At 45.4% G+C, this 12,541-nt stretch overlaps 1 protein-coding gene across 3 annotated transcripts in view; it reads right to left on the reverse strand.

Annotated features, from left to right (window-relative positions):
• PXN (paxillin) overlaps nucleotides 1–11,282 on the reverse strand; it is a 46,591-nt gene extending 35,309 nt beyond the window's left edge. For all 3 annotated transcript variants that reach the window (XM_054844361.1, XM_054844359.1, XM_054844360.1), the window contains exon 1: nucleotides 11,168–11,282. In XM_054844361.1, the coding sequence (XP_054700336.1) occupies nucleotides 11,168–11,180 (13 nt within the window). In that variant the 5' untranslated portion in view covers nucleotides 11,181–11,282. The remainder of the gene's footprint in view (nucleotides 1–11,167) is intronic.
• Nucleotides 11,283–12,541: the final 1,259 nt, after the last annotated feature.

Raw genomic sequence — 12,541 nt, forward strand, 5'->3', positions numbered from 1 at the left:
GGTTTGGACACAGTCAGAGACAAAATACTGTCAGAGCTCACACATTCTAAGTTAATTATCTGCCTTTTAAAAAGTAACAGAAACAGGAAAGCATGTGGACCCTATAACCAATAAAGAGAAGGGTAAGATTTGCATGGTTATGCAAGAAGACATGAAACTTAAGGGAGGAAAAAAATAGCATCTTTTAAACAGTGGAAATCCTATCCAAGCAGCATAAACAGATCTGAATATAGACCCATCCAGGCAAAGTGCCAGTTACAAAATTTGAGACACACATAAAGATGATGAAATGAGGGACAGAAATATTAGTATAAATTCTGAATTCATTAAAAACATTAGAAGCACAAATTCTGCCGATGAGATGTAAAATGCCCTGGCTATCAGCAAAAGGAGGATTCCAGCAATAAGGAACAGGGACACTAACAAGACAGTGCAATCGTACAGACAATGCAATTGTATCCACAGTTAGTACAATCTTACTGAGGTATTCCTATCCTGAAGGCTCTTAAATGGGATATCAGAACGCAGACTTGAGAGATTTCAGTCCTTTAAGAGAGTATTTTTCATTAACTCCAACAACTTCCCATTCAGTAAGTAACAAGCATTTTCTCCCAAGAGCATAAATGCAAAGAACATTCAACAAACGCAAATCTACCCTTAAAAACCAAGGTATCTCGAGTTTGAAAAGCCTGTGCCTATAAGGAGAAAGTCCCAGCAAATCTCACCCAGATATTGGGGATGCAAACAAAAGGTTAGTACATTGAGATACAAATAAAGACAAGTTTAAAAGACTTGCTGGCTTGATCTGCCAACCACTCTGAGGCGAGTTGTTTCCCTTTTTTTAAAAAAAAGGAACTTTTGTCAAATGTAGTATGTGGTTTAACTGGCTTGTTAAAAACCTAATTACTAAGGAAGTACTTTCAAAATGGTGGATTTTTCTTTTTAAGAAGTTTTCGTTTCTGCAGGGGTTCTCTGCAACACAGTGGGAGCAGACTTGGAAGCGACACCGAACTCTTTATAAGCCAAAAAGTCTAAGTCATCATCAGCAACTGACTTTACACAAAGCACTGCCAAAAGCACAATGTAAACTCACAGAGCAGGGCAGGGGGAAATGACAACAAAATATTTAACATTTTTCAGTCATGTGGGTCTTAGTACTAGTTATAACTATAATAGGTAGAAAGTTTTAAGATGAAGCTTTCAATCTGATGAGCATTCTACTAAAACTTAAAGATAACCCAATTACAGATAGTGGGCAAGCAACACCTTTGAAAGACAACAGAGTACAAAGGGCCAAGCAACACATGGTTAAAAATCTAATTAAAACAGCTTCTTTTTACTTAAAAGCATTTTCTGGGAATGAAAGGAGGACGATATTCCAGAAATTAATGTGGGAACTGGTCCCCTGGTCTACTTTGGGAAAAGATGTGGGTGGTAATTTGATGGAGATTGCTGATGGCTCTACAGCTCTGCATTTTTTTATTTTTTTTTTTTTTAGCATTGGCAGAAGAACATGGCCCAAGAGTTTCACAATGTCATGAAAGAGGCCCACTGAAAGAAAGGAAACTGTTAAAGCCAGACAGAAAACTAACATTTTTAGAACTGAAATATATTGTAGCCAGCAGAAGGAGAAGAGCTGGAGAACATTTAAGGTTTTCTTCTCTTCCTCCTGTGAGAAGGTAGATGACCTATCATTCTACCTATCATCTGGCATCATGACAGAAGTAGTAGTCACAATTCTCTTGCTTGTTTTGTCACCAGCAATAGTGAGGATTTCTTTTTACCAAGAGCAGTATTAATAAAGCAATTAAACGCATGACAGTTTCTTCATTTCAGTGCCTTGCACGGAAGTTGTTGTTTTACTAGACAAAAAATTTATTCTGTCAATCGAAGGGTGTTTTACTCACAAGAGAACACATGACCACAGAAAACTGCAATTAAAAATAAATATTACAAAGACCAAAGAGAAAGTAGATTTTTGAGAAGATGAGTAAGAGAGACCAATCTCCAGTGCTGACCAAAAATGGAAATGCCAGCAATACTGAAATAGAAGCAGCATGAGAATAAACTTCCTTTTCATAGGTACGTGAAATAAATTCTTCTTCAAATTACTTTCTAAAAAAGGGTTTTCAGCATGATCACTGATTGTTTCTCCGTCAATCCTATGATAAAAGTCAACAATCATCTGAAATAATTGGAGAGAATATTTTGCACTAGTGTACAGAAGTCAAGATTCCCAGCTCCTACGTTTCTGCTTTGCTGAAAATTGACTTGTCTCCACTCATCATATTCTTCCTTGCTATACACTGAACTAGGGCATAGTGAAAAATTGATTCATTTTCCTATCAAGTACCTAGATGCATACATATTTTATATGGACATGTACCTACTCGCATCACTATCATCCCATTACTGTTGGGTACTTGAAAATTAATTTGATCCACTTCAGAACCACACCGGCATTCACAACCCATAGAGAAACAGAGGGACAAGGCTCTTCCACCTACACATTAAATGTACAAAGACAGTCTCCCACACGTGCACAGCAGTGCAACTGCCTGCCCCCTCACTGAGAACAATATTCCACTCCTATCTCTGTGACAAATCCAAGCCTAACTGTTAAAGCAGCTGGAAAATAGACTAACTCCCCCCCCCCAAAAAAATAGAAAATAAAAAAATAGCTGTTGCTGCCAAGCAAGCACTGAATACACTGCATTCCATTTCATTAAAACAATTACTCAGAAGCCAGCCAAGAATTACATAAAGCTTCCTCCCTGCACCACCCTCAGCCCCTTCTCTTCAACCCTCCTCCCCAACATGCAAACAGCTTCCCAACTCTGCAACAAGAGGATCACACCAGAGCAACACCGCTCTGCAGAAAGCGGCACCAAACACCTCACATCACACCGGCTATTCCATCCCACCCAAAGCGGTTTTCAAACCTAAGCAGCGCAATCAGAGGACTCTAGCAGATCCAGACAGCCTTGAAGGTCTGGGAATTTCACATCACCCTATGACCATGGTGATCCGTTTCATGTAGTTTTCTCCCTCACGTCTGATGGTAAAGTAGCATTCAACAAATTAAGCCCTTAACCAACTCCTACAGAAAAGAATAATGATAACCTAACAGATTTTATCTGTAATGCACATGGCCAAGGCTTTTAAGTGTGATCCCAAGGCAGAAGGTACTGGAGGCGCCAGATTTAAGCAATTAAGAAGTGCGGGAGCAGCATGCCAGAGCAGCTGTGCTTGTGAGGCACTGCCCAGGGGAACTGCTCAGGACAGCCAAGTAGCAAATCTCAGATTAAGCACCAGCAGGACAGACTGAAAACTACAAACTTAGGGTTATAAGAACCTGACTGACAAATTCATCCCCGACTCCACACAGCCATTCCACAGCACCCAGCCTGACAGTGCTGAGCTCCTCACATTTCACAGCAGAAATAAAAGGCAGCTTCTTCTGGCCAACACCGCTCACCCACCCACAACACTGAGTTGGCCACTGATAAGAGATTTCATGACGTGGATGAAATGGCATTTCGTTCCCTCCCCCAGTGCTCCAGCTCTCTGCAGGGATCCTGTCTAACTGCTGGAGCTGCTCGCAGCCATGCAGAATAGTTCCAGCTGTGTATCACACTGCCTAACCAGACCTACACAGCCCAAGAAAAGTCTCCCACATAAAACCATAACGAACAGAGGGAGAGCTGCAATCCAGAAGTACTACTCCCAGGCATCTTACTCTCGTGGACCACCTCCACCCAAAAGGGATAATTTGCTAGCAGCAACAAAAAAACCCCTAGTCCCAAGGCAGCTGCCAGTGCTGAGGAATGGGGAGCAGCAGACATAACTAATGGCCAAAGAAGATGAGGAGCAGAGAAGACCAGCCAGGCCATCATCTTATTCCAACTTGTGGGGCACCGGTAACTTCAACTACGTGCAGATAGCCTTAGGCTCTTTTGTCTGACCCAGTTGAAATTAGTGGCTCCAACCCAAAAGAAATCTTTTCAGAGAGAAGCCTTGAACTTGTTTAGAACCATGAAAGAGGATAGAACAAGGGAGTATTAAGCTCCTAATCCATGGCAAATCATTTACGGCCCTCCTGCCCATGACCTTTTCTACTTGTGGCTTGTTTTGCTCCCTCCTGCTCTTAGAAAAAACCAGCCTAATCACAGTCCTTGAACCACCACAAACTTTCCTATAGCACAAAGTGAAATTCTCTGTTCACTGCTCTTCAGGGATGGAAATAAAGCAAGATCCTATCAGGCATCTAGACAGACACAGGATTAATTCTGTCTGCCAGCTCAATTTTGTGACAAAAACATGGGATTGGTTTATTCCTGGAGACCCCATACAGTCTGATTTATAGCTGAGCAGTTTAAAGCACAATTCCCCATGCAAAGTGTCATTCAGAAAGTTTATTCCCTGGAGCACTATTTACTTTTTTGATGTTCTTCACATCATTTGCAAAATGTTAGAGGTTTAAACACATGCAATAAACAGTAAAAAATAAGAAATCAAGCTACGCTCCACTGCAGGCTGTCAACCAGACATACTCAGCAGCTCACCCAGCAAAGCCATCATATGCAAGTTTGGTGTAGATAGTAAGTGGCATGAAAAACTGCATTTGAAGACTTTAGATGACCCCATCATCATTTAAAGAACTTGAACTAAACTTGTTCACAGTGTAGAGACAGTCCAGCACAGGGAAAAAGGAGCCAAGAAGTAACAATGCAGGCTGCCTCCCCCTGTGGTCTGCCATAAGTTCTCTTGGATCCTCAGCTTATAGTTGTGTCAAACTGCTTAGATAAATTTCCCATGTAAATTCAGAATAATTACTGTCTGCTACAAGAAAAAGCTGCATTTAGATGAGCAGAAAAAGAGCTTAGTAGACTCCTAAACAGCACAAACACATAACCTCAGGGACTCAAGTTCCTATAACTAAAACACCAACACCAAATGCTCCACAGCACTCCAGTTACCATGTCTATTTAGTTTGCTTCATTGGGATTTAAAAACATACATACAGAGAAGAGAAAGCATGGAGTTTAACACCAGTCAATCAAGGGAGACTGTCCCCAGCCAGTTGGTTTCTCCTGCTCTGGGGCCATTTGCAATGAGAATAAGCACGAATGAGAAAAATAGCTAAGAGCGATACGAGAAAGTCATCACCCACCTCCTATTTTTATGGTGTATCTTTAGCATACGACATTCTTTGAATGACTTCATGACGCTCTGTGGTAAAGGGAAAGACTAGAGTAGGACTGCTGTGGGGAACTTGGAAGGGAAAGGAAATCTTTTCTCCCTACTCACAGCCTGTCCTAACAGAGGATGAAGAAAGGATGAGCAATGAGAAAGGCAGAGAGGGAACATTAAACAGGACTGAGAAGAGAATAAAAACTTATAAATCTAATTCAAACTTGCCATTGTAAGCTTTTCCAGCAATGGTGACCAGAGAAGTATGAAAGAGTTACTATTCTGATATATTCAGCTGGAAGCTATTTCAGAAACACAAAGATCTCAACAAACATTAACCATACTTTGCAGGTAAGGAGCTATTATCCTATCCTGAGGCTGTGGATAAATGGTTACCTCATGCTAGATTAAACATGGCACAGCTAGACAGGTGGCCTCAACTACTTACCAGCCCACTGCCTATGTAAAAAAAAATCCAGACTTTCAGAACAAGCAGCTGATCCAGCTAACTGCCCAACAGTTATTGTGGACACAAGGAAAGGAGATGAAGGAGGGGAACACAATACACTTGACAGCAGCCAGCAGTTAAATCAGGTTCAACCCATTTAAAAATCACAACTTCCACTTTCTCTCCAATCCATTTAACATCAGCCCAAAATGGAAAGGAATGGTGCCACTCCTTGCTTTTACAAGGCCCTACATCTTGTTATCTTGTCACAGGGTGAGACAGTTCAAGCTTATTGATCCAATGGCAAATCATTTATTCAATTTGGGGGAAAGAGCTGGTTTTCCAAAAGACCAAAAATTTGAACCAATTAGCTCTGGAGCATGATACTCACTAAGGAAGCAGCAAGCACACAAGAGATGGGGAAGCTGGAATCACCATTTTTGAGCACAATTTGAAACTAGATGAGACACAAGGTGAGATTTTACAAACACTGAAGCAAGAACAGGACCCCAAAGTCTCCAGTTCCCTACCTAGCATTATATAATAGCCTAGTAGTCACGACAACCTGTACTTCCAGAGCTTGTTATTAAACCTAAGTTAGTTAGGACAGGCTAAAATGAGCAAGAAACTCATTCCCTAAACCTCAACTTCTTATCATAGCCTGGGGAAGCTTCCCACAGACAATGTCTCACTTTCAGGCAGCTGGAGCAGAAGAGCATCTTCATTAACAGCTTCCGCATCAGACAAAAAGGGACACAGAAGATCAGAACACAAAGGGAGGGAGGCGTAGTCTGAGGCACAGAGCAGGAAACCGGGACCAGAGATCCTATTCACTCGCAATGATTTTCAACTAGCACAGTGCAACTGAATTCAGAATCTGTTCTGGCTTTCTCCAAAGCTGCAGTAGATCCTGGATATCACAACTAACACATTAGTCTGATTCCAAAAGATTTGTTCTGTGGCCATGGACAGGCTTTCCTCCCCCTAGTTGCACTTTTAACTTAACTGATTTAACTTAAGGAATTTATACCTGTCTGTCTTAGCAGTAGATCAGAAAAACTCTAAGTGCATTGTTACTGCTTGCTCTTCTGACAGACTTTAGAATTTTATCCATCATTTCCGCAGTTTCACATCTCGTTTCATAAAATAAATTCACTTCAAGGGGAAAGAGGTGAGGAAAAAAGGATCTGGAGAAATTAAAGTGCCATGATTCCTGGGAAAGGAAGAACAAGTACAGAGACAGCGTTAAAGATGATGTATGAGAAGTTACCCATTTCTTTATCTAGTGGTAGACATGGTGTTGGAGGATCAATTTTAACCAGAAGGGCAGCTGAACACTTGGGATAAGTTGACCTCTCCCAGCAAGGGACAAAGGAGCTAAAGACAGCACAGAGTCCAGCCTTTCCATGGAAATAGAGCAACAAGAAAAGAAGCCTCTCTCTGCATCGCACACTGCTTGAGGCAGAGGACTCCCTGTCTGAGTCGCTCAGGACAATGAAGTCCCTGTTTTACGAGGGGTCAGGACAGCTAAGAAGCTGAAACAAGTCAGAACCCCATTGTGCAGAGTATTAATTCTGTTTACAGTCTTCTCGCCCAGCAGCAGGAATGACTCAGAAACCTGAGCCAGTAGAAAGCCAAGGGACCAAATTACTTTACCAGCATTTGCCCCAATACCATTTCCTGGGCGTAGCTGACCATAAGCAATTTCACACTAAACTTTCAGTCAAATAACTGCATATGACTTCCAAACTGAAGGAACTGAGTCAGAAGCAGGCAAGCACCACCCTCAAAAGAGGGATGGACAGCACAGCCCTGCAGAACACAGCAATCTTCCAAATGTTAGGAGAGATGACAGATGGAAACACATGCACCTCCCTCCACGCTCCCATGAAAAATCAATGGCAGGATTGCTCCCTTTAAAGTCAATCTTGAGAGGATTAAGCCCTGAAGAGAGGGTGGGTTAGACTTCCTAAAACAGAGGGAAACAACTTTTAAAGCAAAATCTCTTGTGCCACTGAACCTTTGTGCCCAGAATTTTGAAGCCACACTGCTAGACAAACATTCTGCAAAAGAAAAATCCTTCCAGAAGTGAGCAAGCACACCTAAAATGAGAAGCTTACAGTCTAATTTACATGCACAGCCAAAACACTGCCATAAATATGTTCTTATTCAACAGAAATAACTTCTTTGTAAAACATCTTTTACAAGCTCTAGTGAATGCTGTTTTTTGATTGCAAAATCCAGTTAAGGATTTTCTGAAGCCTTTAAAAAAAAAAACAAAACAAGCAGTAGAGAAGTGAGAATTTCAAAGTCGTCAAAAAAAAAAAAGACTTCACAGCAGTGTTCGCAAACAACCCCTCTTAGAAAAAGTCTGTAAAAAACATTCAAAGTCAAAATCAAACAGTATCTGACTAAAGTTTCCTTTCTCCCACTAACCATAACATACATGACACACTGCATGAATTAGGTTTCTTCCTCTGCATCCAGCAGATCCTCATGGACTGTTCACACATACTACTTAGACAAGGTAGCACCACAGAAACAAGATAATTCAACATCTAATTCAGTATCTCAAATTGTCTGAAGCAAATACATGTGGTTGGTCACTTGTGCGCTGAAAGCACAGCATGTAACAGCAACACGCTGTGCTTTGGTAATCCCCTGAAAGGGACGATAGCCTTGAGTTAGGATATTCACTCTTTAGGACTAAGTTTTACTCTCTGTGCCAATTTACAACACCGCAGAAGGGCAAAGTCATTCAGCAAGCTTCCTGTCAAACTCCAAGCACATCCGCAAAATGTGCTTCCTTAGAGAGATTCAAGGAAGACAATCTGGACAAGTCTGGTCAGCTGCTCGAATTCACCATCTCCTCCTCTTCCCACAATGTAATATTCTAGTTTATACCCAGACCCAGCATCAAGTGCCCTGTGCCGTGGAGGCTCCCCCAACTCAATGGGGTGCACGAGTTCCGCCTGCAGAGCTCTTTACAAGTTTCCTGTGTGAGCTGTGCACTGTAACACCACTTCTTCAACACTGAGGGGGGGAAAGAAAAAGGCAACAAAGTTCTTTGCAACTCCAAACGAATCCCCAAAGCAACACAAATCCATTCTCACAGATGTTTCCTAACCTCTCCATGAAAGCAGCATGAAATCGAGATACTTCTGGACCTCCATTTTACAGTGCACAAGTACACACTGATTAACTCCATCAGCTCCAGGAAGAGGGAGGAGATTTTTGATTAATTCAGGGAGTTAAGAACAGACACACCAACGGGCTCTATGAGGTGTTCCCTCATGGCCAGCAAGGTCCATCAGTCACTAGTCATTTCTGCACCACACAGATTCAGAAGCATGGTGTGGAAATATCTAAACTGATTTTACGTGACATGAGCTCTGAACCTGCAAGGCGTATTAGCTCAGTCTCAATGCTAAACTACTTTTGGGCCAAAACTGGCCCTGGAAGCAGTGCAGCTATGTCCACATGGCATTGTGCCTGAACCAACAAGTCCTGCCGGACCAGCTTGACTCTGGACAGAGCCAGCGCAGACGTCTGTATCCATGGCACAGTTAATCCACAACTCAGATAATCCACCCATAGATAATGAGGAAAGAAAAACAACTCTCACTTTAGTTCAAAAGTTTGACTTATTTCAGAGGAGTTGTATCGGCACACCATTGTTCCCTTATTTTTCTAAAGCCGTTCACCTTGGGATGCATAAATAAGTGAGCAATTTGGGGGCTAACAATGATTTGCAGAGGGAAAATAGTTGGTGTGTCTTTCCATGTTGAATTTTGTACACTAAAGAAAAGCTTAGCAAGAGAAAAGGTCCCACTTTTCTCGTTCAGCTGCTTACTGTTAGATAATCAGATCTTGTCCGGTCTGAAAGACTGCACAAAAATTGAGAAAGATGTGGTGTAACTAAAACTTGATGAAATCAAGTTGCTGAGACAAAAAATTCTATTTTATCAACCAGATCACAACTTTAACCTTTGGTTGTGCCAATACATTTAACACCTCAGAAGAACAAAACAGACACAAATTCAGATCATTTTCAGAATTTCTTTGCAGTTCACTTTTAATCCTCCTACAGAGGAAAGGCAAAAATGTGTTGAAACTGCAGTAGCCTATTGGGAAGTCACACTATCACTGTTCAAGGAACGCAACAATTGCAGTGGGCACAGTACAGCTCCCATGGTTGGTTACAGAGGACGTTGATGAGACACTGAACTGGCCCTACACAATGCTATCTGTACGCTCACCTTGAAGGGCCACTCAGCAAGTTAATACACAGACTGGGTGAATCCTGTTCTGACTAGCAACGCATTCCTGAACACGCTAGAAACTTGCTGAAGGAGCAGCACCAAATCTCCAAGAGATAACCAGGCTGAGGGATATGAGAAATGGTAAACAGAACAGAAAGAAACAATGACCGTGAGAAGAAGCTGCAGTAGAAATTCATTCTCTTCGAATCACCAGCTACCTCACTCAGACAGAGGGTGAGGTTTCACACCCTGAGAACAAATCCTTCATGGTGCACCTTTCACCAGGAAGCCATGCAGCTGATGGACTCTGACTCTGTGCCCCGTAAGTTTTATCATTAGCCCAATTCAGAGTCTGTTTTCTGAAGGTGTGACCACCAGCTTTATGCCAGCACTGTAATGTGAGCTTCCAGGTTCAGGAATAAAACTGCAATTTTCCTGGAGCATATCTTAACAGGACGTCTGGTTTCTATTAAAGGTAGGATGGAAGTAACGGATTGCAGCCCCTCCCCAGTGTCTGATTTAATCAGTTTCATAAGCGGAACTCAGTCACCCTAATGTCTCCCAGAGCACAAGGGATTTTGGCAGATCCACCCCCTTTCCGGCTTGGTACCAAAGGAACTCAAACTCTCTAGATCTTTCCAGTGAGACCAGTTGCCTGACATTTCCCCACTGCGCAGTTTTGGAAGGTTTCAGCACACCTGGGACAAGCAAAGGGAAGAGAAGGAGAAGCTCTGAGCTGGGCAGGGGCTGTGCTCCGCTTACCCCCGAGGGCTCCCCAGTGATCCCTCTATACCCATGTAAAGTTACGGATCTCGCCCAAGAACAGACTCGAGAGGTTGCGGCAGCGGCAGGGGAGGACGTGTCCGCTGAAACCCGACCACGCTCCACGATGCTCCCGGGGTACGGGATCGAAGGGCGCCTTTCCCGGCCGGGGCAGAGCCGGGACAAAACATCGGCGGCCCGGACTGGGGGCGGGGGTGGGTGGCGGCGGCCCCAGGGCAGCCCAACCGAGCGGCCTGGGGGCGGGCGGCGGCTCGGACCGGGCGGCGCGGCGAGCCAGGAGGGCCTGCGCGGTCCGCGGGGAAGCGACACGTCCCCGGGCGCCGGCAGGCCCGGCCCCGGCCCCAGCCCCACGGCGCGGAGCCGCTGGCAGTGCTGAGGGGCGCAGCGTGGCCGGGCGGGCCGCGGCCGCCGCGGGGGCTGCCCGGGAAGCTGAGGGGCGGCGCCCCCCCGCCGCGGAGAGGCGGTGGGCCTCGGAACTCACCCAAGTCGTCCATGGTGCTGCCGTGCCCGGTCCGCCGTGCTCGCCCCGGTGCCGCCGCCGCCGCCCGCCTCAGCGCTTCGCAACTTTCCCAGCCCGCCCCCGCGCGCGCCCACGGCCCGCGCGCGCCCCCGCTTCGCCGCGCCCGCCCGGCGCTGCCCCCTGCCGGCGGCAGCAGGAGCCGCCAGCCCGCCGGGCCGGCCCCGGGCGGGGCGGGGAGCGGGGGGGGGACTCGGCTTCCCGGCCCCGGCCGGAGCTCCGGTGCGCAGGCCTCGGGGTGGAAAAGCGCCCAGGGAAATGCTGGGCGGGACGGCAGCGCCCAGAGCTGCCCGGGGGCCTCCCGAGTTGCAGCTCCCTGCCTTCGCGGCGGGGCTCCGACCCCGGGGCAAAGCCTGCCCCGCCGCAACGAGCCATCCCGCACGCCCGTCCGGGCGAGGCACCGGCCTGCAACCCCACGCACGGCCGAGGCTGCCGGTGCCCGGCCAGGAACGCAACCCAAACCCCTGTCCTCTTCACTCCCCAGGGGCACGTCCATCCGTCCCCCGATGGCAGCGATGCAGGCGTGCCAGGCTCAGCTGGGGTGCTGCAGCTCGGGAGAAGCCCTGCACACTGCAGCTCCGCGCCCCAGAAGCCTTCAAACAAATCAATGTTTCTGAGCCCCAGAGGATTTACCTGATCTACAGGAAAGCTTGGGCAGGTGAAACCTTTCCTGGACAATTTTCTACAAGCTTTTACCACAATAAAGGAAAGTCACCACCACTTCTCCTTTACTCTGTTTAAAAACCGTAACAGCGCTCCTGGATTTATCATGTCATAGTGCATCTTGAGCCAACATTTCCCACTGGCTTTTCCTTTCAAACCACTACCAAACCCTGCTCCAATGCAGCAAAGTCCTCAGCCTTGCCTGAACCACAGAGCAGCTCCACCCTCATCAGAGCTAGCGTTTACCATCGTGCTCTGGCCAAGTCAACATGGCAGCAAAAACAGTTGCTCAGCCCAAGTGTTCAGCTCCTAATCTGATGAGAGATACACTAAAAACTATCAGTGTGGGAACAGCTAGGGATCCAGGAAACGTGACTCTTGTAGCACTTTTCCTTACAAAATTACTACCAAGTCAGAGAATGTTCTCAGAGCTGAACAGCACATGTCCTGTTGTCTAGCCTAGATTATGGAATTGCATTTTTATAAAAAGAGCAACTATGAGGTCAGCTGCTTGCAATCTCCGATACTTTATTTTTCACTCTCTAGGCACAAACACACCCAGTTTCCCCAGCTAGCAAATTCAACAGACATCATTATTTCCTCTGTTAAGACATGCTATAATGAGAACAATCACTAGGGGGGCATGGAAATATCCCCTCCCTAGTCCCAGCCAAT

The sequence above is a fragment of the Grus americana genome, chromosome 16 (assembly GCF_028858705.1).
Source record: "Grus americana isolate bGruAme1 chromosome 16, bGruAme1.mat, whole genome shotgun sequence".
Lineage (NCBI taxonomy): Eukaryota > Metazoa > Chordata > Aves > Gruiformes > Gruidae > Grus > Grus americana.